Source organism: Lepisosteus platostomus, chromosome 7, assembly GCF_059453375.1.
Source record: "Lepisosteus platostomus isolate fLepPlt1 chromosome 7, fLepPlt1.hap1, whole genome shotgun sequence".
Taxonomy (NCBI): domain Eukaryota; kingdom Metazoa; phylum Chordata; class Actinopteri; order Semionotiformes; family Lepisosteidae; genus Lepisosteus; species Lepisosteus platostomus.
Window position 1 is genome coordinate 10,867,676 of NC_142617.1, and position 26,491 is coordinate 10,894,166.

At 35.4% G+C, this 26,491-nt stretch overlaps 1 protein-coding gene across 1 annotated transcript in view; it reads left to right on the plus strand.

Moving 5' to 3' along the window:
- tmem135 (transmembrane protein 135) overlaps nucleotides 1–26,491 on the plus strand; it is a 79,463-nt gene that overhangs the window by 47,049 nt on the left and 5,923 nt on the right. The window contains exons 6-13 of the mRNA XM_088639219.1: nucleotides 2,389–2,435; nucleotides 22,158–22,199; nucleotides 22,662–22,826; nucleotides 23,563–23,632; nucleotides 24,257–24,424; nucleotides 25,360–25,423; nucleotides 25,502–25,578; nucleotides 25,718–25,816. Of these exons, the coding sequence (XP_088495345.1) occupies nucleotides 2,389–2,435; nucleotides 22,158–22,199; nucleotides 22,662–22,826; nucleotides 23,563–23,632; nucleotides 24,257–24,424; nucleotides 25,360–25,423; nucleotides 25,502–25,578; nucleotides 25,718–25,816 (732 nt within the window). The remainder of the gene's footprint in view (nucleotides 1–2,388; nucleotides 2,436–22,157; nucleotides 22,200–22,661; nucleotides 22,827–23,562; nucleotides 23,633–24,256; nucleotides 24,425–25,359; nucleotides 25,424–25,501; nucleotides 25,579–25,717; nucleotides 25,817–26,491) is intronic.

Sequence of the window (26,491 nt, forward strand, 5' to 3'; positions counted from 1 at the left end):
CTGAAGAATTATTCTTTTTCTCATCTATCCTTTACTCTTATCTACACATGATTTACAACATGGGGAATATGTATATTGTTTTAAGGTATCAAAAAATGCTTTTGCATGAGTAATGAGTTTCACTTAGTGTGTGAAGAGGTCGAAAGTGGTCAAGCGGCTATAGGACGGCCGTTCTCGGCATGAATCTTGTCCTTCTGGCTGTGTGACTAATTTTTCTTGAAAGGCCTAGTGAGGAAAGGCTGGAGGGAAAGTGTCCAAATTGCTGGGAGTTGAGGGATTGCAGCTGACTGCGTGACTCCACTTCATTTCCAATCACCCTCACAGTGGGAAGTTGTTTGGTTGTTCTGCTAAGCTGAGTTCTGCCTTGTCCTCTTTTTTTTCACTTGTGAGGGAGGAGACAGCCCTGGTATTTACACAGCAAGTGTGACCTTTCCTTAATGACAGATGCCCGTTCATTTCATTTCTGCTTGGTTCTGTAATTTCCGATTAATGTACTGACACAAAACACTATTTCAAAATGTCTGTTTTTTATTACAAAATAAAAAAAAACAATCGCTATGTATAACATAGTCTGCAGATCTTTTTATTTATGCCATTTATAGGTGAAGGAATGTGGTGTGGTTGTCTGTCTCAATTCAACTGAAATGCACAAAGGCATATCTTTAAAATATCGGACTTTTATTAGGCAGAATGGTTTACCAACTTGGATACTGTCTCTTAAAATGAGATAAATATAAATAGAAGTTGAAGTGGAAATGATAAAACTGCAAACATTATTGCTAAGGCGACCACTGACTTGACACAGGGTCATCTTCCATAATGATGCCTTATTTTTCATTATTATACACACAGAGTATACAGATATGTATACAAAGTAACATACAATAATCAGTTGGGACTGCAACCTTCACTGTAGTGACTGGGAATATTATAGTAATAGAATTCGAATTGACCTGCTATTTTCTTACTCAATATAGCAGATCTTTGTGTTACAGAATGACATTGACACAATTTAAATCTGGGTCATTGTATTACCCATTTGCAAATTCACAAATCAAAATTTGATTTTGTAAAATCAAAAAGAATACTGTTTTGCAGCATGACCTGAAATGTATTCATGTAGACAATGTTAATAGAGCATAAAATATAGTACATTCCTTGGTATTAGTAAGCAATTGGTGATTCCACAATGTAGTACATTGTTGTTTAAACATATTTGACATATGTCAGATGTAATCACTGTCCTGGTCATTGAAAATTGCTAAAATTTGTGTCAGAATAATTGCCTGTTTTCTCCTAACTTGTTTTTTGGAACGATTTTGATCCTGTCTGTTAGTGGTGCCTGTGGGGCTTATTGGCAATGAAGTGTTAATGGCATGTATGGCATTTAACAGCTGCTGAGGTTTAGGTGTGAGCACTATGGCACATGGCCAGGTGATATCTGGAAAAAATATAGCTTTTTTTAGTGAGATAACATCACATTTTGTAGAGGAGAAAAATGTATTTATAACAAACTATGATGTTGTGCAATACTAGTATGTAGTTGGATGTAATTTCGAGTATATCTTTACAGCAGTCCACAGTCATTGTGTAAGACCAACACCTTATGTTTATACTGTATTTGTGTGTATTGTTTGCATGTATAATATTAATGCATTAACATTTTTTGTGTTCCATAACACTGAGGGGGGAAAAGATTTCTTATTCTGCCTTTTAATTTAGCTAATTCATAGTGGCTGGAGGTTCTTTAAAGCACACCATAAACCTGAAAGATGTTCCTTATATACAGTATTTACATACCTATAATCCCTCCTATCATACTGTTAGAGAATGCCTCTTATAGAGAGCTTGTCTTGATGCTGTCAAAATAGACACATTGGCCAGGTATTATGTTGCCTCAAGCAACGTAGCAGGGGAACATATACTATACCAACTGTCATGACTCTTAGGGGTCCCTGGCATTAGGCGTCTGTTGCATAACACAGTACACTGAGAAGACCTGGCTGCACTGTTGTAATCTCTGTGGCTAAATCTTGTGAAGTATTTTGGAGAGTTGATTTACTATTACTAAACATGCCATTGTGTAGTATTTTGCTTGAGCCATGCACAGTATATACACATTAAATATAATATATATTTAAGTTATTTAAGTGTGTGGGTAAAAACATATTTCCCCAGCTGTGGCAAAACATCAGTCCCCTAATGTAGGGGAATTTAATGCCGATCTGGGGGTGTAATGTCCCTTTCAGATTCATTATTCACCGCAGTGAATACATAGCGAATGAAAATCTGATTATTTCAGCAATTGTTGTGAATTCTGTTGACATTATGTATAACATTTCAGCTTTTTTCATGTATGTTTTTTCTTCTTTTTTTATGTATGCACAGGTGCTGTTGTTTTGCCTGACTGCCTCTCTGTACATGTTTTTCTTCCGGTAAGTGGAATCATTACCTCTGCATGATGGGAATATTACCAGGAGCAGAGACTCTTTATCTCATTAAACTCCCTCCACATATTTCTAATTAAAAAGGAATCTGGAGTCCAGTGACCTAAACTTCAGTTGTAAAATTAGGGGCTCTTTGACAGGGAAAGAGTTGTTATTGTTAGTAATTCCTAAGTTTTTTTTCTCCAATTTTTGATATTGAACAAAAATTGTTGACGTCATTTGATGTTAATGTTGAACGAAGCCATTTGAAAGGATACTGAGTACACATATATCTTAAAGCAGTTTACTCAAAGTTTGAGAAGCCTTCTTCCACTTAAAGTGCCCTCTAAATATTTATACAGTTTCAGAGTGATTTACAAATGTACATTGGCTAATGTCCCAGTGGTAGTCAAAGCAGTTTTTTTTCTTTTCTGTTACTGAAGTGCAGTAATGAACATTAATCTTCTCAGGGGTAAAAAAAAAACAACAAATCAACAAGACAAATAGAAGATCAGATTCTTTCCCTCAAAATGTACATAACTACATGCCTGGAATCTGTTGTCCAGTCAGGAGCGAGTGTTGGATTTATTTAAATAAAAGTAAATGTAATTGTCTGGTGTTGCTATGCTAAACTTCACGGAATAATCAATAGAAGTAGGCTTTTAGAAAAGTTCACTTTCTTCACAACTGATAAGCCTAGCCCAGTCATCTGAAACCAAGTTAAAGAAAACATTACTTCCATCCTCCCCTTTTAAAATAGTGATAGTGATCTTGAGAAACATGGACTCAAGAATGAGAATTCATGGCTTACTTTGTTGTACCTTTCAGGTCACTGATTGATTGAGTTTTGAGTATGATTATAGGAAGAGATTTGGGCAGAGCCTTCACAGATTGAATGGCACCCCTGGGTCAGCCAGTTTTTGTATTTTATTTCTCCGTGAACAAAGCCGTCTGCATGAAAGCATTGTGTTGAATGAGACAGACTCCTTTTGAGATACATGTCATGGTTCATTGGGGAATGCAGAGAGCATGTAGCTGAGGAAAGGGGGAGTTGGTGGGGGAGCATGAAGTTTAAATGAAGAACACAAGGTGGGCTGGATCACCTTTGACAGTTCATGAATTAGCCCTCCAATTATTTCTGGGGCAAGCAATTAGGCTGGTATCGTAGCTAAAAGAATTTGCTTACACTTCCTCTTTAAAAGCCAGGGCTCTGGCATCTGTTACTGGGCTCTGTCTGAATTCACTAGCGACTTTCTCACTAAATTATGTCTTTCACTCAGCAATCTGTATCAGCAGCTGTGTTAAGAAAAAAACATAGATCCATAGATAGACATTATTGTATAATGTTGTATTAGGATGCTTGTGCGACACCAAATTCTATTCATAAACTGAAACGTCTTGTTGTGACTGTGCGCCTCGTAGTTTGATAGTTACAAAGAAGCAGGTGCACTAAGTTGTAAAAACATAAAACATTCTGTATTTTTATACTTGTTGGTGTTTTGTAATGGTCATTGAGCTGTGTAATAAATGTAGACCCTTTAAAAATAGTTACATGATGAAGAATACATTGCCAGCATTTTTGGCTTAATACTTTGTGACAAGAATGGCATTCATGTATCAGAATCTTATATCCTTAAAGTCCCTTCTTGTTTCTGTACCTAAATACTGTGCATCACATACTAAAAAATAATGGTGAATACATTACCATAAAGTCTGTACTTATGCTAAAAGGAATAAGACATTACTTTTGTAATCACAAAGCAATTTCCTGAACAAAAAAAAACCCTTATTTCCACGATGATCAAGTGTTCAGTTGTTTCTCCAAAAGTAGATATAACAGTATCAGGCTTTTTGTGTATATGTGCAACATGCAAAGATGTGTGGGGAAAAAAACAACCTATATCTGGTTGTCAAGGCAGTTCGTTCCAAATCTTTATCACACAAGTTTAAGATGGACGCCTCTCTGCTGGGCCATCCATTACTGGATTGGCAGGGAAGCTGTACTTAAAGGGCAGAGCTAGTGTAAACAGAAAGAGCCTTGAGTGCATTGATTCACTTTTTTTCTGATTTCAGTGTTTTATTTACACACCAAATCACAGCCCTTTGTTTTTCACAGAATGCAATTGAATTCTGAACGATACACGATTGGTGCATTTAGTAAATGTTTATTTGGTTAATTTTAATTTTTGATATGTTAGGGAATATTTATGACAGAAGAGAAACTATATCATATTTTGCTTTTATTCTGACTTTTTTATTATAAGATTTTAAAAATATTATCTTAAGTTGTAGTCTATTATCTAGTACTTGTTTCGTGTAGAAACAGGTAGGACTTGTATCTGTCTTAGTCGATGTTTATAATTACACTGAGATCAGTGTTCCTTGCACCTGTTTTCTACCTGCTATTTTTACTGATTGTCATGTTGAGGCAATAAAAGAGCTTAGAATACTGTCGAGGAAGCAGTAAACATGACTCCTTGTGGCTTCATAGATCTATAAGGCCTCACTTGTGATGGACAACATCTGTATTAATAGTTTCTGCTACTTTAAGGCCTCGCATATTGTTGCTTTTGATTTTGTTTTTTCTTGATGAACAATGTCATAGTGAAGAATTTAATACCATTCTTTCTGAATTTTAACTGCTGTCTTAGCTACCAGGGACTTTGACTAGATAGGCATAGTCAGGCCAGTTTTGAAATGGATCTGCAGTATATAAACCTGTTTTGTAAAAGTAGTAGGTTTTTAATTTGAAAGTATTATGAAGTCATGTTTATCAAAATGTTATTTTTTTAAAGGAATGCTTAAAAGTATGAATTAATAACCCTTGTGCTTTCTGGAACAACAGCCTTCTAAATCAACTACACTTGTAATACAGCTACAATGATGTTGACTGTACATATTTTTATGTTTTGAAGTTCTGGGCTTTAGCTTGGCCCAGTCCAAAACTTTGTGGAATCACTCGAGAATTTTTTGTAATCTTGCAAAAAGAAAAAGATTTTTATGATTGCTCTTTCTTAAGCCAGCTTTATTTCAGTAGCATCACAGGATACACAAGGACAGCCCTGCCTTGATATTGTCTATTTAATATACGTTTCATTATTCCACAACCAGCAGGTGCTGAGGGTTTTCCCAGCCCTGTTATTCAACCAGTTCAGTTTCTTTGCTCATGTGGGGGAGGGGGTATTTGTATCAAGCTATTTGGTTTCCGTTAATTACGGTTCTCTTTGTGGTGGTGTGCATGAGTTGGGGCTATCAAAAAACCGAGACGGTGTATGATTTTCTTTCTCCATGCTTCTCACCTTTCTTCCAAAGATCAAAGCTTACTCCCTTTATTCTTGTATTTTTGTGGGCTCCTATTGCAGATGCATAGTGCTGAGTGTTCATCATTCAAATGGAAATTTTGTTACTTAAAATTAAGGGGAGGGGGTTCATTTTCTCAGCACAGAGATGAATCAGCACCAAAGCAAAAAGTAACACATTATTTTCTGTACTTTAGAGGGCCTTAATGTGTGAGCATGCATATCCTGTTTTCCTTGGAATAATGTATGTTCTCCTTCTCGTAGCTAAAAACCGAAACACAGCAGTAGAACACAAACCAGAGAACCTAACTATAACTTGAAACTATAAACAACTGCATTTATAACATGAGAACAGTGGATAGGTTTTTACACAAACAGTTGTGATTGTGTGAAATAACATTCTCGGTCATTTTGTGGAAGCCAGTAACCTGGCTTTTTTCAAGAAACAGCTGGATGAGATCTGCACATCAATTAACTTCTAGGACCAGACAAGCTAGATGAGCCCAATGCTCTCTCTTGTTTGTAATCTTCCTTCTGTTCTTACAACAATTATGAAGAGCTTTGTTAGTGCCTTCGGTGTTTTTTTACTTTATCTCTACTTTTAAGGCTGATTTAATTTTTGTATGATAATTGGCTTGCCATAAATTTATATCTGTCTTTATTATAATATCAAGGGTATTTCAAATATGACTTCATTGAATCATGGATGTGCCGCAGGGTTGAATCAAAACTCTCCTGAACAATGAAACAAGTAAAAGTAGAACTGTGGAAAATGCCTCTTAATGCAGTTAGGAGCTGTCAGTAAATAGAAATACAATCAGTTTAAAGTAACCACATCACAATCACTGCATTTATACTTAGATCAGTGTGATGGAGCAAGAACAGCTCTTTAAACCCTTTAAAGCTCAGAATGAATCATGTTTGTTTGAATTAAGAAACATTTTGTCATGTGGCAATAAGATGATCTCATGAAGTCACACTGAAGATATGCAGTTTAAAGCTTTGTAATTGTAAGACCATTCTTATCTCAAATATTTTCTTAATTTACAGCTCTTTATTCAGAAAAACAAATTCTGTGTCATCCTCGGATGCTAATCAGACTAAAACGTTTAATTTACATGTTGAGCTGAAACTACAAACTTAAAAAACCTGATTCTTCGTAGCAATTGGCAGCTTCCGAGGGAAATTATAAAATGCAGCATAGTGTTTGTTTTATTTTCAAGATTTAATAAAAATAAATAGGCAGTTATTTTGTATGTTTTTGATGTAATTTTGTTATGAAAAAAGCCCCTCACCTCAAACTCCATTTTCCAATTGGACATGAAGACACTGCTAAGACAACCATGACATCTTGCTCTTGGAGATGAAGTTTCAGGGTTGGTTAAATAATGATATGCCTTATTAAAAAAGATCACAAGGCTTGGATTCTACATTTTAAATGCCAGAAATAAGCTAAATGAGCCGTGTTTTCTTCCCTCTTTGCAACATGTCTGTGAAATCAAATTTTCATGGTATAACAAGCCAAATCTATCCCCTATCTTGTGACAGAGTAATAAAAAATAATCCAGAAGGCTGACGTTCATTTAAGTGTGACTCTGGTTTTAGTCATCATGAGAATTAGGGTTATGCTGTAATGTCATTTAGGTAGTAAATAAAATTACTTTAAAGTAACTTATAAATATCAGCCATCACTTTAGTGAAGTGTTCTACTGTAATAAAGTACTCTGTAAAAAATAAGACATCCGAGATCATTCTGCTGTATCAACGCGCCACACAACCAGATCCTCACTATAATTGTGACTGATGGGACTTTCCTTTGGTACCCCCTGGTGGTCATATGTTTCATTGACGCTTTTCTAATATCTTTTTGGTGCTTCTAAGAGGTCTGTTTGCAATTGATTTCAGTCTCTTTACTCTTCCAGCTCAAATCAGAAAGATATGGATATAAAAATGTCTGGCACTCGATGAAAGCTCCAGGAAACAGAAAAAAATGTTCAGTAGTCAGTCTGTCTTTACTGAATAATAAAACAAGGGTCGCTGGCTGGCGAATGGAGATGAAGTTTAAACAAATCTGACTGGACTATCCAGTCTCAGACCTGCTCCCACCACATAAATTACATCAGCCCAGCTGAGCTTTACAGTATGTGCATTTTCCACTATGATCAGCTTACACTGTGGGTATTAGTTTCAGATCTCTGTATGGCAGCCGAGCAGGAAGGTGTTTACCTGCTAGGTGTTCAGGTCTGTAATGGGAGATGCTTTTAAAGTCTAAGGTTTCATCCCTCTTGTCCAGAGACATCCCAAAGAGGAAGGAAAGGGGGTCTCTTCCCTTTGAGTGGAACCAGCTGTCAATCACAATGCCTCTTTTGTCAGAAACCCATTGAAGTGCTGGAGGTTTGGCTGTTTATCATGTTCCTGTCATCTAGAAACACGATGCAAAAAAGAAAGAAGGAAAAAGAGAAGTGGGGTAAGACAGAAAGTGGCTTCTGGTTCTCAGGCCTGGGAGAATAAGGCACTTGTCCGTTGTTGGGGAAGGAGGCGGGGGCTGTTCATATCCCAGCTGCCATGAAATGCTTTCTGTAAGGGGATTTGATCTCTTCACAATGTACTACATTACTCTTACAGTTTTAGGCTCTTTAGGTAGGGCTTCAGTTGGGGGCTGATATTACAAGTGAGATAATGGGAGAGCAATTGAGCTTCACAGAGCTCTTTTGGCTTTGATCTTCAGGGAGACAAAAAACACAGTTTGAAACGCAGCTTCTCAACTCCCATGCATACTACTGTACTGCTCATTTTTCCAGTAATGCAACCTATTCAGTCAGAAAGTGCCAGAAAGAGGTCACCCAGTAGCATTTTGCTTTTACCCAGCAAGATTTAGTAGTGCTGAAAAGAAGACATTTGGACAAGTCGAAGATGGACTTTAATAAGGCTACCATCAACTGGACTCTTGTATACAAAGCTTTTGTCACCTTTTTTATCTAGTTTTCTTAGAGATAGCATTCAACACCAATTTTTTAACCAGCTAATACTGATTTATTACTATATTATATTACATATAGAATGCTAAGTCTTTAAGTTATACAAATTTAAATAATAGCTGTAGTAATTTGTTTTTTCACCATAAACAACTAAAATAAAAAGTGGACCATGCCTTTTCAAGCCACCATCCTACAGAGCAAGACCATCGTAATAGCCCAAGAGGAAAATGGGTCAAAATTTAGTGAGACCAGGTTTTTCTACATTTGTTCTTCACAGTGAGTTAAGAACTCCTGCTGTAGTTTTTTTTTAAGTTTCCTCAGGTCACTATCCCTTCCAATTCTGTGCTTAGCATTTCAAAAGTCAAAAAGACAAATGTTGTGGGTTAATTTGCAAATATAAAAGCTTACATCTTTCATCTTAAAGAGTATTATATGGAACTTTTCACAAATATTGAAAAGCAATTAATTATGGTTTGTGAAAAAACTGTCATCTGCAGTTAAAATAGAAACAAAATTGGAAGTTATGTCTATTTTTGTAGAAGACCTTAAGTTCTAGATAGAAATCCAACTAATTGTTTGACCATTGCTGAAAACAGTGTGGAGAAAGTTTGCTTTAAATGAGAGGTATCCAACTCTTCTGTGCTAGAGGCATAATTATATTTGGCAGGTTTCAAACTCCATTGCAAATATAAAGAATGTTCCATCTGCAAACATTCACCAATGAACTCGGTTGCTAGTCTGCAATCTCTGAGATACACAGTAGACATACATTCAAAATAATAACTACTGCGTTTTAAATAGCTTGCTGTTCTTTGTCACAATCTATCCTTGCCATGCATAAACATTCTATCCATCGTTGTTATGAATAAAATGTCATCATTCATCAGAGCTGTAAAAATAAGAAGAGTTAAGAACAACAATAAACCATATGCAGGCCCGTATGCAGAAATTCTTTCATTGTTTAATTTAATCTAAACAACTTCAGATAATTCAGGATTTTTAATAAGCTTCAAAAATGATTAAACATGGACATGTGGTGATGAAGCCAAGTGTTTTAGGAGAAACGTACCTACCTTCCAATGTCAAAAAGTTCATATTTAAAAAAAGGTTGAAGAAAATGACCATAGGCAAAAATACAGCCATCTTATTTTTCATGTAATTACATGTTGTATTACACAAACAAGTATGTGGTTCCTAAAATAATCAGAAATGCAACTGATAGCACATAGCTGAAAGGAGTTTTGACTGCATAGGATAACAACTGTATAATGATGCCAGATGTCTGGGGGTATATTAGTCCATCCAATGAAAGTGTGACTCAGCATGGAAACAGGATCACTGCTGTCTCCATTTTGGTTTTAAGTGTTGGAATTAAAAAGTTCTAGTGTCTGGATGGATTCCAGCGACAGCTTAGTCATGGATTCAGATCCATCGTTAATAAAAAAAAATGTATTTTCAGAATAAAAAATAATAGGCTCAAGCTGATTTCTTGTACTTCTAAAGGAGATTACTTCAAAAGTCTTACTGAAGATGAGTACTTTACTTCTAAGGAGATGATAGAGTGTTTCTGAGTCTGAGACCAAGTTTGAAAGATTGTCTGAACTGAAAAAGACAGCCATATTAGAATTATATATTATCAGTGCATCTACTGTACTGTATTTATCTCCTAAGAGACATTTTTACACATCTTGTAAGATCTGTCAATGGTAATTTTTTATGCAAAGTATTTTATACTAGTTCAGATACTAGTTTTATTCATAATCTAGCTGGCTGACAGTTTTATGGAAAAAGGAGTTAGCATTTGTATCCATGTGTACAGCAGGGCACTCTGCTAGAGCAATCTTGAGTTAAGTACCTTGCTCAAGGGTATAGCACATTCTCTCTGGATTTAAACCCTTAACCTTTCAGTTATAAATCAAGAGCCTTAGCCTATGGAACTGCAATGCTATTTTTATATTTAGGTGTTAGAAAGCTTCTGCATTGATGAATGCATTTCAAACCTCAATGAAAAATGTACATAGTAATGTGTAAAACCCCCCAATGTACATCACAGAATAGACTAAATTTCCAGGTACTGTATGCATAGTGCCGTATTCTGCAATTTAGAACAAGGTAACTTCAAGAGACATGAATTGGCCTTATTACATTGTAAACAAGCAGGGTTATGAATACTTTGTTTTTAATCCAATAGCAATATTGACTTTGAGACAGTTTTGCAGACAAATACAACTTCGTTGGTATCTCTGCATGCAGATCAACATTTATGCGGTGAAACGTCTGCAGCACAATGTGTTTTTATTCACTCACAATGAGCAGGAAGGGATGCTTCACATCACAATTTGTGTGAATTCTTGCTTTTTCCCATGACGAGACCAGAGTTTTGCGACCACAACGGCAAGCGTCCAGTACTTTCACAAAGTTCACGATTTTGTGCTTAATTTAGAATTTGTCAAATTTTGCAATACCATCAATTAATTTAATTGGTTTCAGAGGTTTAATAACTGATCTGATAAATTGGGACTGTACTAACCCATTCTTATTCAGTGAGAAATTATTTTGGACTGTCAAGTTTTTCTTTTAGCCTTATTTTAACTGCACAGTATTTATAGTGTGTACAGTATGTCTATTATCATGTTCTGGTTATATTTCTAGCATGGGTGTAAATACGCAAAACTATTTTCCCAGTGTAACAGCGTTCCAGAATGCATAATGGCCAGAAAGATTTTGATTTTATATTCCGGTATGGAACATTTAATTGTTGTCTTGGCAGATTCCAAGGTATGTTTAAATCTGAGGCTATGAGTGATTGTTTTTTTTAAAAAAAACATGGCACATCATCATCAATTATATCTTCAGATATCAGAGCTGACATTAAAGTTTGAAATTTAGTGTATAGCTGTCCAATGCTGCCTGTCTACATTGGTGATGCTTCAGAGATGATGACAGAAATTAAACTTGTAATTGGTTATATAGTTGGCAATATTTCTCTGTCTTTCAAATGTTCATTTCTAGAATTATTGGTATAATTAGGTATAATTATTATACCTTTCACTGTGAATGCCCTGAACTGGAAGCAAGCTCTGGAATTTATCTGTGTTTCTCCAGAATGTCTTTTCACATTACTGTTAGATATGTTTTATGTTGTGTGTTCTAAACTCATGAACTCTTAACAGTTAAGAGGTGTCTTGGTGCACTTTGCATGTACCCGACATGATTTTACAGTATAAGTATATATTATAATTGTCTTATATTCATCAAACATTAAATCTGTGTGGCAGAATTTAATGATTTGTTACTATCTGCATTGCTGTTATTCTGTATTTTTGGATAAATACTCATGTAACCGATTGCTCACTTTGTTGGTGCTGACTGTAGATTGTGAAACAAATTCTGTGTGGGAGAACCAAGCGCAAGAACTCTTTCCAGCTTTAGTAACTCACAGATTACTCAACAGAATGTCTTGTGGCTGAGCCTTAAATTTCAAGAAAATTACAGACCAAAGGAAATATATGTCAGCATAACCAGCTTCTGTTGTGAAAATGGGAATCTGGGCTTTCTCTATTTGGAACAGCATAGTATAATTTGCGTTCAAGCATTAATTGATTTTCATTTTCCTTTAGGTCATCTGTAACTAAAGATATTGCATTCTAAATATACTACTACTTGTAAAGCACATGACACATGTAAGGTGTGTGATATGTTTAGATTAAGATAAGGTGGGACATTGCTCAGATTAAGATTGGAGGTCAAATAAAACCCCATACCAGGCAATGTTACATGAGAATGAAAAGGTTCGAAATGACCCATCTACCCTACCTTAATAATTAGTAGTAAATGATCCTCTCAACCCACTGTTACTAAAAAGTGGCCAGAGTATGAACTTCAACAACATGGCTAGGTCTTACTGTGAATTACCTACTGTGAAGACATTTAGGGTCACTACACTAAAATGTGTTAATTCTAGTTGTCATCAGTTGCAGGAAGCACATTTGTTTGCTGTGTGTTCTGCTGGTTCTCTATTGCAGTAAGCGTTTCAGTGTTTTTCAACTATTATTCTTGGCTGTATTCATTCGCTACTTGTGCTGGCAGGTACAAGTATTTCAAAACTTTGGATTTTTAACATTGTAATGTTTAGGAGGTTGCATTAACTATGCACATATATAGTGTGTGTTTTTTTACTTTAAATTTTACTTTACCATACATTGCCATTTCTCTATATATGTAAATAAGTAACATTATTATATGACTTAAGTGTGTGAAATGTAGAAAAGCAGAAATGTTTTCCAACCTAAGCAGTCACTAAGGGCAAGAAAATGTTTTTCTCTTAATGAATTTTCCACCCATTTACTAGTTAAAATGTATGTTGAATGAGGTACTTGTAAGACTTTTGTCTCCTTATTACTTAACCGGCACTAATCAACATTGGAAAGATTAACAGTTCCAAGAAAACAGATGGTACAGTAAGATAAATTAAAATCCTGCTGATCTGGGAAGCATTTGTCCAGCTTTTGTACAATTTTATCAAGTTTTCTTGGAATGTTATAAAATGAAAAAATGAAGTTGGTGAGAACAAACCTATATTTTATTCCTCTCAGAGGAAGCCCATGTAAAGATAAACCTCTGGAAAATGGAAACAAAAAGTTATTTGAGTGTTGAAGCATGAAGCATTCCCAACACAATTCTTGGAATCTTAAGCACAGGCTCTCCAACCCTTCTGTTGTTGTTTCATGAAATAGCTTTTGAAACCAGTGACATAAATCAATGTTTTAGGAATTTAATTGAAGAAGCCCAGTGCAGTGTATGACTTTTTGGGTTTTTAATTTAATATTGATCAGTAAAATTATGCTTTTCTGTAAAGAGGCATTGCAGTTTCATGTACATTTCTAATTGACGTTGCTGTTATAGCACAATAATGTTCGAGTTTAAGGCAGCAATAATATGTGTTGAGTAAGTCTTTGTGCCACATAGGAGGATGATTAGATATGGTATTTGATATGGTGTTTGTGTGGAAAAGTAAGCAGTGGGAATGGGTGTACAATAAGGAGATTACAGGGTGGGATCCTAGCAGAGTCTGGATTTAATCCTTGAACATTTTGGCTGGACAAATTTAAACACAATGTCACAATAACTTATTATTGTACTTAAGAGGATAGACATGTCAATTAATCATAGAAATTGCTCTTTCTTTGTGGGGTAGTTTGGCATGGCTTGTAATGATAGTATAATCTTCATTCCAAATTTCAAGAGGGTGGATCTCAAATGTCTGGCTTGTATCCTTTATGAACTGGCACTGATAAAGTGTTATGTTTTGAGTAAATCTATTCCTTTTGTTCTGGATGCAGTAGAAGTTAATTATTTTAATAGTGAAAGTGTTAAGGGTTTTGTTCTTCGAATACATAGATCTGTACAAGTGCATATGTGTGGCCAGCAGTGCATAGGCATACATAAAGATTTAAAATTAATTTAATTAATATAAGTTTATTTCACTTTTAAATAAACTACTTTCAAAAGATTTTTCCCCAAAAAGTCCAGCGTCCGACTTCTCAGTGTGTGACTCTGACTTCCATGGGGCCAAAATGTGTCCTTTGGTAAAGTACATTTAGAACTAAAAACAATGAATTGTCCTTATTTCAAAGTTTGGCAAACACTGCAGAAGCAGCAAATGAAATTCTATGTGATGTAATTCAAAACTGAGTAAACACTGGAAAAATGACAAATGTCATTAACGTAGACAAGGTTTTTGCACCTGAGTTGCAAAAACAAAATAAATACACAGTGGAAAACAGGAAGGTGCTACTTATGAGCAAGACTTCAGTGTTGATGTTCAGTGTTTAGTTCTTCTAGACAATGTGGGGATTGTGGGAGTAAGGAACAAGCTATCAAGCTATGTTGTTGAAGCTGATACCCTGGACCCTGTGTAGAAATGTTTGGATGAGATCCTTGTATGAATTCACTACTACCAGATGGGCTAGATGAGATGAATGGCCTCCTCTTGTTTTGTAACTTATCATGTTCAGTGCATGTAACATAATACAATATATGGATATTTATTACACATTGAAAAATGAAGTTGTTAACATGAAAGTTCAATGCATGAATGAATATACAGTATGTATACTGTAATTAGTCTTCCATGTCATGAGCTTTACAGTTACAGTAAACCATAGTTAAATAGGAAATGGAGGATTTAAATATATTGAAACTGCAAAATTCTACAGTATATGTTTGAAATTACACTTAGGGAAATTGGTTATGCATCTTCAGATTAGGCAATATGTCTGATACTGCTGTTAGCAAGCCAACGCTTTGCTCTCTTTTAAATCCAGCTGGCTTTTGGGTTTCGCTGATAGTCTAAATATATAATTCATCATCTCAGTTTATATAGTTCACAGCCACTAGGACCCAGAAGTGTACAGGAGCTTTTCCTTTTAGGTACAGTAGAATAAGGCATTGGGTGAGTGTTTTAGATTTTAACTTTTGGTTTGGGTGACACATGGTTCCCAACACCCAATCCAGAGAGGATGGACTTCCCTTTGTTTTTATTTTATTAAATAGCTTTAACTAAGTATCCTTGCATTCAGTGTACCAAAAAGGTACTTATATCAAGAAACATTTGTTTTCCATTACAGCTGCATGTTTTGGCCCCAATATTGAAATAAATGGTCCAGAATAATAATGAAATTGAAGTCTCCCCTGTGTAGGTATTGTTAAATCTTGGAAATGTTTCAGGACTGTTCACGGCTATTTAAAATAGTTGCCCGTTCTTGTTAACTTCTATATTTTTAACCCCTAATTTACATCTTTCTTAATATCCCTCGGCTATTTTCTGGTGTCTGAAAATTCTGCTTTTTTATATATTACAGCATAATGTGATTTTTTCTTTTCGTAGTATTGGACTGTTTTAAGGCTCAAGCAGTCAGCTTTTATTGTAAGGGAAAATTCAGATTTTTCATACTATGTGCAGTATTGTAATAATACGGACATTTTTCCAAGTGTGACAAGAAAATATGTTAATAAAAGACTTGAAAACATCCCACTTTTATTGATTTCCAAACAAGCTGCCTGGTTTTTAGTTTTGTGAAGTAGAACTACACCTTGTAGGAGAAAGCACAATAAGGTGGAAGGTAGTTATAATAATGAAAGGAGGTGTGGAACATCTCCATTTTTATGATCAGACACTCTGTAAGTTTTAATGACCGAGTAGTTAGGATCTCTGTTTTATGTTTAATTCTAAAGATGGCACCTCCTACCATACCTTGTCAGGACATTGGTTTTGGAAACCCTTGTTCAGAGGGAATTATGGCCCACCAGCACCACTTACAGTAGCAACTAGGAGGTCTCCCATTTCACAGCTGACTAGATCCAGGTGTTCTACAGTTACTGCAGTTTCTCACCTCCTCTCAAAGACACAGGGTAGGTTCGATTGGGTACTCTAAAGTGTCTCTAAAGAGGGAGGTTTCAAGGAAACCTGGAGGGTGTTGTCCCCCCTAGAAACAAATGAGTACGATGGGCCAAATGGAGTGCTTTAATTTTTGTTCTTGATTTCCTAATGTAACTCTAGCCTACACTTGTTCTCTCAGTGTTTGCCTTGTAACGTGTAAACCCGCAGGCATTTTCTATGAAGTCCAGTATCTGCATGGATATGTTTTAATACTCTGTGAAATATAGCCTCGTTGATATTCCTTGCTTCTGCTGTGGTTATTTTTTTTACCATCACCCTGACAGTTCTGTTAAATATTATAGTAAACGTCAGGAGCTGAAAATCCCTTTCACAGTTCGCTGAACAAGAGAACAGTGCTGTCATGGAGACATCTGCTGCCAGCGCTCATGCAGGTGATCTGCAGATGTTTGTCATCATTGAATCCAGAGGGTTATTTATCCTGACAGGCACTAACTAACACCCTGCCTTCTTCAGACAAATTTCACATATCACAACTTATTTCGACAGACACCAGTATGAGGGTTATTTGCTTTGTTTAAAAGGTTTTACCAGATAAGTGTGCTTTAGATGCAAACATCAAACAGTTAAAAGCTGTTTTAATTTTAGTTGCTGTGGTGAGCTTGCCCTTCCTTTTTTGAGGCCAAAAAAGTGCTAAAAAGCTTTTAAGACACTGATTTTTATAATCTAAACAGTCAGGGGTTTTCAGAATAAACTTCTTTTACCGAGTAAAATTAAAAGAAAAGATTAAACAATATTTTGACTCCTCTTCTTTGCAATCATTGTTTACAGGTTTTTTGTATAACAGGTATGCTTTATCTTGAGGGTCTATTATGCTTGTTTTTGTTTTAATATTACATGATAACAAATGTAAATACATTGAATGTATCCTTTTAGCTTAATGGATGTGTAGTGAGGACATTAAATGAAATACTTCTAAGTAACATATATTGACATATATTTAATACTAAATTAAGACTGAGTGCCAATTTCAAATTGGCAAATTAAAAGAAAGTGTTTCTTATTCTTTTTATAAACCTGTGCTGTCTAACAGTCGTGGTTCATATAATGTGATAGATTGTGTACGAAGGCAGTCCAAGTCTCTGGCAAAGTACGTATAAACATAATTTTCCCCAGTCATTCCTGTGTGAGGGATCCTGATATTTCCAGAAGATTGTTTTCACCTTATTTGGATGTTGGTTCAAACAAGTACAAGAAAAAAATGTTTATTCTGATGACTTTCCAGGGAGGAAAGCTAGTTGATTCATATAAATCACTGTCTTTTCCTCTTAAATCATTTAGATGAGTTACTGTCCTTATCCAAAACAAAACAAATTTTTCATTTGCAGTTGGAAATGTGAGTTTATAGTAATTTTGTATTATTTATGAGAGAGCTTCAGCTTACTCAAGACTAAAATGTTCTGGCAGTGTTTTTGAGGATTAATTGCATTGCTCAGGCACAAAAGTGGTTTGTGTGTAGTTCATGTAGAATTAAAACAAAATGAAGTTCTTATATATACAAGCACCTAATTCATTGTATTAGATTTTTCATCCCACGTGAATGTTTATTTAATAATCCTTTTCTTTTTCCTTTAAAGCACTCTGAAGAGTAGTGAGCCTTGTGAGTCAGGCGGTGTATGTTTGGGTTCAGCCTGATAGTAAACAATCTGATTTAACCAGAGGCAGGGCAAAGGAACATTCCTGGAGCAAGACAAGCATGACAGATGGGAAGATATCAGATGGCAGGGTTAAAGGTCCCTTGTGGATACTTGCACACCATCAATGTGTGACACAAAAGCCCTGGGTTCTTATCTCCCTTCCTTTTTTATTTCAGGTCTCCCACCTGTTTAAGAACATAGATGTTCAGGGTGTGCATGACACAGATTTTGTTGCAAGTTATAAACCTCATCACCCATTTAATTTTCACTGCACCTGCTATGCATTGGAAGTCTGAAAGCTAAAGGCCTCAGAGTGAGATTAGTTAGGAGTTGGCTCACCCTATCTAGTCAGAAACATAAGCATGGGTCTCATAAACCAAAGAAAAAGGCGACATTAATATCTTCAGAGTACCTGCTAATATGTAAGGGTTCAGGAAGGCTCTGTTGGCTGACTGCAAGAGAACCCTTTTAGTATTCCCACATTTTATCAGCAACATTTTCTAATCAAACATAGCTTAATGCAGACTTATAAAATAACTGTTTCAAATAGTATAATTTACATTTTTTAATTGAGATTGCTGTGTTGAAGCAGATATGGTGGCTGAAAACAGCACAGCATGTATAGCAGGATAACCTAATCATGTATTTAAAGTAGCGAAAGCTTGCCCTATGTTATGTACTCTGCAAACTAGAACAGGGTATAGTGTGCAGAAAGATCATTAATTGAATTTATGTCCTATCTTTTCTATTTTTGAAGGTGTTGGTAAAATGATCAAAGCTTCCTGATTGGTGTCAGCAATTTCCAAATGATCTGAAGGGTTTCAGGTATCAGTCTTGTTGGCTGGCTTGCATTCATCTGTCAGACCCCTGGTGATAAGTTTCTTCTCATTAAATGTTGTATACTGTAGCAATTCACAGACGCCCGCTGTATAAGTCTGGTTTGAAGATGAATTGCTGAACTGACTTTATTTTTGTGTGCATAAGTATATACAAATATAGTTCGTATTAATTTCCCAGCAGTCAGGTTTTAAGTTACTGGCCCAAAGAGGCGATGAAAATTAAAGATGAGTGTCACTTACGTAAATCAGAATCCCAGAAGCCTTTCTCCGAGCCTTGAAATTTTCTCTCATCTTATGTTTCAAGGTTGTGCTATTTCCTTCTTACCCCCACCCAAGTCAGGAAGCTGTAAAAAAGCCGGACAAGGAGCCTGTATATTGTACTCTCTAATACATTTTTCTCTAACACATCTTATTTTTGTGATGTATATTTTTTAACAGAAAATAGTCAACATAAGGAAATAGTCATTTTCCTTTTGGTTTATGTTTATTACATGTTTTAAGAGCCTGTGCAGTAGCAACAATACATTCAGTCATAATCTTGTACCAATTTTAATTGTTAGCAAACTGTTTCTAATGTTGAGTGTAATTAGAAATTGAGTGTAATTTAAAGTTATTTCCTCATTAATGTTAATTATTGTATATGGTGGTTTTGCTTAAGAAACAAGGTGCCATAAACATAAAGAAAAGAGTACTTTTAACAGACAGAAATACAATATTAAAGTACAGTTTGGATTATAGCTCAGGTAGTCCTGTGGGATGATTCTTAGCAGATGGTTATTCTGTTTACCTAAAGTACATTAATGTAGGTCTTTTGCTTCCTGGCAGTTGGAATTAAATAATCTGTAATACTGATTGGTATATAAGTCCCCAAAGTGTTTTCCGTAATGATTTAAAAGGTTATTTCCATACTTCCATAAACCTTGTTGACTCACGTGGCTACTTTTTTCCTGCTATTCTTATTTCTGTTTTAGCTTGTTTGTCACTGTTATTCCTTATACTGATTTGAAAAGCACTTCCTGATCTTCCTTTGGTATTAACTTGCATTACATATTTTTTCCCCATTTTATTTAGCAAAATAATGGCTTCCTTTTGCAGATGCGAGCATGCTCATAAACTTAGTCCACCACCGATACGATTAGTGAGACTGAATTAGCTGTTTGGATTTATTCATACTATACACAGTATTTCTCATCCATCCATTCATTTTTCAGGTGCTGGATTGGGGCTAATGCTAATGTTTGTTATGTGTCATTTTCTTTTCTGTATACTTCAGAAAAGTAATGAGAAGGCAAACAGAATACAAGGACAAATCATTAAAAGCACATAATTTAAATCAAGGGATGTAATAATAAGAGTGAATACTGTACTAAGAAAACCTAATTTATAACATGAGGTTAATTTGATCACCATATTACAAAAATATATCTGCACTGAAGGAAGAGCAATTAGATAACATTCCCAGGCTTAAAGGAATGTCTTCCACTAAAAGGCTGAAAGAACTGAAATTTTTTCGTCTTGGAACAGAACAGACTGCAAGGGAACCTGATTCACGTATTCCAAATTCTCAAAGGCTCTGGTCCACAGAATCAACAGTGAAACACAAACCAGAAGACAGAAGTGGAAACTGCATGGAAGTGCAAATATATCTGAGGCTATGGGAGTCTGGATCGTGCTGCACAGCCATGTTTTTGAAGCTGATACCCTGCCTTCTTTCAACAAACAACTGGATGAGATTCTTGCATAATTTAGCTGCTAGCAGGCAAACAAGGACCTAATAGTCTCCCCTTTTTGTAACTTTTCTCATATTAAATGCTTATATTTCTTCCCTACATATTTTTTCTATCTTTCCTCGCATTGTGACCTTCAGAATAATATTTTAAGGGTGACTGTAACAACGTAAAAAATAATAAAAAATTACACATTTTATTATTATTACACAAAAATTAATAAAAACACACATTTTGACCAGAAGTAAAAATTGTGGTCAAAATCTGATAGAACTTTAGACAAATAGAGTTTGACAAAATGTGTTTCCCTGTCTGTGTTTAGTGTTTAAAAGTAAAAAAGATGTATTAATGTGTGTATAAAATTAAGTGTGTGCTTTGCATTAAATATTTTAGTACCTCTCTATTATTATTATTAAAACTGAAGACCAGAATAAGGGCTATGTTTGGTCCTTATATGAACAATAATTACTGTGTGTAGGGAGTGTCAAATCAAATGAAACAGGCTATTGTAAAGTACATGCTTTGTAGGGAATGTAGGGATTCCAAAAAACTTTAAATGAAATAAAGATCAGAACTGTAAGACAGCTCTTACTTTTACTTTTGAAATAAGGCAGTCTTGCTTGGAATGCCAGTCTCCTTGTGGTAGTTTCTTCAAAGCGTTTTTCACTGCTGATGCACAAGAAACTGGTTAATTTACCCTGGGTTTCTATAGAAGTGGACATATGTTGCACATCTACCTTGATTAGCAGATATTAATCTCTGCTTTGTTTATTTGGATAAGGGAAGAAGAAGAATTGAATTCCTGCTGTCCACCTTATCTTACATGTTGGGGTTATTTAATGTAAACAGACTGGATGGGGGAGAGCAATTCAAGATTAATTGAAGAGGTGGAGCTTGTTCTGTGCTGTCATGCGTTACTGACTTTGGCTGGGCTTGGGAATTTGTTGGATGTTATGTGTTAAAAAGAAGGTTCTGAATTCTCTTTTAAATATAAATAGTAGTATTCAATCCTGCCATGAAGCCAGTTTCCATTTTGTTCAGTATATGTCTCATACCACCGCCAAACAAAAATACAGATGTGAACTTAAAAGCAATAATTTAAAAAAAAGTTGTGCTTAATTTGGAACTTTGACTTTTTTAAACAAGTGGGTTGCTTACTCTGCTTTTATTTAAAAAAAGTCATGAATGCATTACAAATGATTAAACTTTTTCTTGTATTATCTACTAGATAAATATATGACTTAAAAGTATGTTTAAAAATAATGCTAAAGTAAAATTAATATTTTTGTTGCTGTTCTGTTTTGAAAATCAAAGTTTTATAGCGCCATCTGCTGGTGTATATTTTAACTCCTTCATATTATAGGAACCAAAAAAAGACAGCTTTAATAACATATTAATATAAAACAAAATATTGGAGTGCCTACTTTATTCTTAAGATAAAAAAAACAGCAGAAACGACTTTTTGAAGCTCCATAAAGTAAACCTGGAATGTAAAAGCTGCTTTTGTGTTGATAGTACTGTTAGTACTATACTGATAGTTATAGTAGATCATTCATATAAATTGATGTTTTTTTAAAATATTGTGAATGGGTAAACAGCAATTATCTTACTGCATTATACTATAACATACTTTCTAATTGCATTAAATTAATAAAAACTGTTTGCTGTTGCACTTTAAAATCAGGGAGCGATTTAACAGATTTTTGGGGCGTTGATAGGGGTTAATACAGCATTACATTACACCCAAATTTGTATATTTGTCATCAAACTACTTTTTTGCTTGTGTTTTTAGGTGCAAAGATGGCCTCAAAGGTTTTACATTCTCAGCACTCAAGTAAGTGTTCAGCTTTTATAAATACTGCTTGTTTATACCACAGGCTGCTGCTTCTTGAAACACAGCCTTTATATAAACTCAGAATTAAAATAAACTGTAGTACTGTATGTGTATGTAAAGTGATAGGCAGTGTTTTATTCTAAAAAAAACAACCTCTGATATTTCTCCTCCTACACTTAAAGAAACATTATTATTAAATAACATGCAGAAGTGTAGGCATTACATGTCAGTTGATAAATACTGTATCCTGTTTTTTCTGAAAATTGTTTTGTTCTAAAACAAGTTGTTTAGTCTTTGGATCTAATGGAATTGTGATTGCATATTTTACCAGAACCTTACTAAAGACCAGAAACTGTAGAAACTTATTATCAAAGCCATGTCTCAGAATGCTAAATGGAAAATAAAGCTGATGTTATTTTTCTGTTATTGGTAAAATTGGACCATTTTTTAAAAATATTTTAGGTTTATAGTGGGAAAAGAAGAGATTCCAACACATTCAGTGCTGGCAGAGAGTGTCCACGCGAGAGGTCCCGAGAGGACATATCAGGATGAAGAGAGACCTGGAACACAACAGAACAAAAGCAGAAGTTCACTTGTGGCACTGACAAGGAAACTCTTAGACTCAGTGTAAGACATACTAGTGTGCACTACCGCTTAGGTTAAACGTTTTTATTTAAATATTTTGTTTTACACATGGGCCGACCTGCCCTCCTGTCAGAGCCAAGCATCTTTTGACAGGCCGCAAGTTCCAGAGAGCCTGGCAGGAGAAGGAACGCTGCCTGAAGGAGTAGCACAACTGTGGCTGATGTCACTGCAAGTCTCCAGGCACCCAGGAGAATCGCAGGAGTTGCTGTTTCGGCAAAAGCCGAGCAAGCTGTGGCAGGCTGCCCCCAGCAATGGCAGTTGTGTGTGCTGGTACTTGAGGAATCTTGCTCACAGCTGTCGAGTGACGTCACTTGCGACATCTGGAAAAGTTCTGTTTTACAAACCCATCCCTTTGACGGACTTCCATGACTGTTGTTACATATCCAACTGATACACTGGAAACAGTCATTTTATTCTTATGAAATTATTGATTGGAATTGTGTTCAAAACTGTTCTTAAGATTTCATTATAGCCTAGTGTTCGATAGCCTTGAATATTCACATTCCTTACGAAGAAAATCAGAACTGGTATGCTCTCATTTATTAGTCCTTTTGGCTTGTGCTTTTTAAATATTAGATTAGATTGCTAAGGAATGCACAATTTAAGCCTTGTAAGAAATTCCATTCCTATAATTTACTGTCAAATGTGATGTATGTTAAGTGTAAGTTAATTGCCAAGAAGAAAAAAAGCTAACAGTGGTTTTCTTCATGAATTCCAGATGCAAGCGTGGGCCGAGGCACAGGTGTTGCAAACACTATGAAGACAACTGCATATCCTATTGTGTTAAAGTAAGCTTTTTAACGAGTACAGAAAACTTATTTTCAAATGGGTTTCTTAACAATTTTAAATGGCCAAACCAATGTTTTGTTTTTATAGATCACTTAGGGAAGCAGAAGCTAAAAACCAAATTGGAGAAAGCTTTTTTTTTTGTTTCAGCATTGAATTCATAAGAGAATGAAGGAGCAATGTTGTTATCATTTGGAAACTTGTAGTTTATTGCTCACAGTGTTTTGATTTTAATTGATCTCTGTGATGTACTCTAAAGATTAAGTGTTTTTATGGAGACCTCACGTTCTTTTTTTTTTCCAGCAAACTATTACTCCAGTTGCTTCAGTTTTCTCACTGGAAAAACTCTTACAGCTGTTGTGAATAAAAATAAGTAGTGGATAAAGTTGGCCTGTTATTGTCTCTGCATTGGAATGATGAACTGGAGAATACTTCGTTCAGCCAGAAACATTGCAAACATTCTTAACAAAAATATTAAATTGTACATTTTGTGTCAAGTATCTTTCAAAGTAAGTTAGTTTGAAAATGTACAGACATACCTGGAAAGCTCATTTGTACAATGAGAGTGTCTTGTTTTTGGCCACATACGTAGTTTTAGCTGTGTACATGTGTTTATGTCATTGCAGGGGTTTATTCGGATGTTCAGTGTTGGTTACTTAATTCAGTGCTGCCTGAGAATCCCATCAGCATTCCGCCACCTCTTCACAAAACCTTCCCGGCTTCTCTCTCTGCTCTACAATAAAGAAAACTTTCAGCTGGGTGCATTTTTAGGCTCATTTGTCAGCATATATAAGGTAACCTTCTGAAATCTCTTAGAAATCAACACATATGACACACCCTTGATGAGATACAATAAACTTATTTAAAGTCACTCTAGAAAGCACATATTTACTTTTACTTTTTCTCTCCATGTCTTCTTTTTGCAAAACTCTGTATGCTCTCTTGTGTTTCATACATATGTTCCTTGATGACCTTCTTATTAAACAGGAAATTACTTATGAGACTAGAAATACTGTGCTGCGGTTTGAGTTATCATGCTTGCCAAGATTATTTGAAGACGTCAGTGGTAGTTCAGATGTAATGACCTTTTGTGCAGACCATGGTTTCTCAGTCTTTTCCATCCCACAGCACACTTGAATAAATATAAAAATGTTGTGGTATACCGCCTCACTACTCATACATACATATCACCGGCTCAAGCATGTGATTATAATTAGTTTTATTATAATAATAAAAACACTGATTTCAATGTTTAATCTGAGTGAGCATTGAAGTGCACAGCCACCTTATTCTGGCAGGACCTGCTGACACATACAGAGTCTTTCTCAGACACTCTCTAACTTTTTCAGTTAGACTTGAAAAACGTAACACACATCACATGCAATTCCCACATGAACAGCCTCGCAGCAAGAGCTCTGTCTTGTTAATGCACGTGCAACACATTGGTTACGCCCCAAAATATCTGTAAACAGTGCTTAATCTATTCATTTTTTATTGTACGTTTGTGGCACATGCGTTTATGTCTGAAGGTGTACCACTGTGCTGGGGCCCACAACTTGAAAAAACACTATCTTAGACATTACCAGTAATGAAAAAATAGTTATCGACAAAGTTGTCTATTAAGAGCTATTGTCCTAAAGATTCCAGTATTCTTGTGGGCCTTTAGGGATCCACTCTCATCTGTGGACCTATCTAGATTGGTGAATAAATGTCTTTGTGTCTCTTGTAGGGCACAAGCTGCTTCCTACGTTGGGTGAGAAATCTGGATGATGAGCTTCATGCTCTTATTGCTGGTAAGGAATTCCCTTTTATCTATATTCTTGTGCTGGATACATGATGTTTTCACTCACACCTGGATGTCTTTCTCACAGGTTTCCTTGCAGGTGTCTCCATGATGTTTTACAAGAGCACCACTATCTCCATGTACCTGGCTTCCAAACTGGTGGAGGTAAAAAAAAAAAATGTAGCAGATTTGTTTTTTTTTTAAGTACAAAACCCTGCTGATGCTTTAACGTGCTATTTAAGAAATCATTCTTAATGAATATCTCTAAAGAGCTGCATATTACAGATGATTTTGTCTTCAACAGACCATGTATTTCAAAGGCATCGAAGCTGGAAGGTTTCCGTATTTTCCTCATGCTGATACCTTGATCTATGCAGTTTCTACAGCAATCTGCTTTCAAGCGGTAAGATTTGTTCTTCTTTATGGTGTAGACAGTTTTTAATAAGGTTGTTTGCGATAAAAACAGTGTTACGTTAAATACCTTTTTGTTATGCCTCTTATTCCTGATCCCTTTTCTTTAAATAACTGCTCTTCACAGCTGCAGTAAACTGCAAGCCAGTAAACATTTCCTGTAAAGGACCAATCATTCATATCATGTAGGAGTTCTGGGAAGAATCAATCAAAATATGTATCAGATTGGGCTAAAACCTAACCTAACTTCACTAGGTGTCAGTACTGTAGCACTGAATACAAACAATTGAATACAATAAATACGATCAGTAATTGTGTCAGTTTAGTCATGATTTCAGAGAAAAGAACAATGCTATCTCTGTCTCTGTACATCCAGATGCACTTTTGATATATCTGGAAACAGTCTTTTAGGTTTGTTCTGCTAAAAATAAAATGTTTTTTGTCTTCTCTTTGTTGTGTTTAAATTCTTCTGTAGGATACAGCACATCAAAGTATACAAAAGTATACAGAATGTGGATATTAATGAAATGTTTTGACATCATTTTGATTAATTGATCGTTCACATTTGACCAGGTTAAATAAATCGTTAAATAACTTCATTAAACTGAGAGTTGATTCAGCACAGTTGATAAGGTGATTTAATTTGTTGAATGTCAAGCATGGAGAA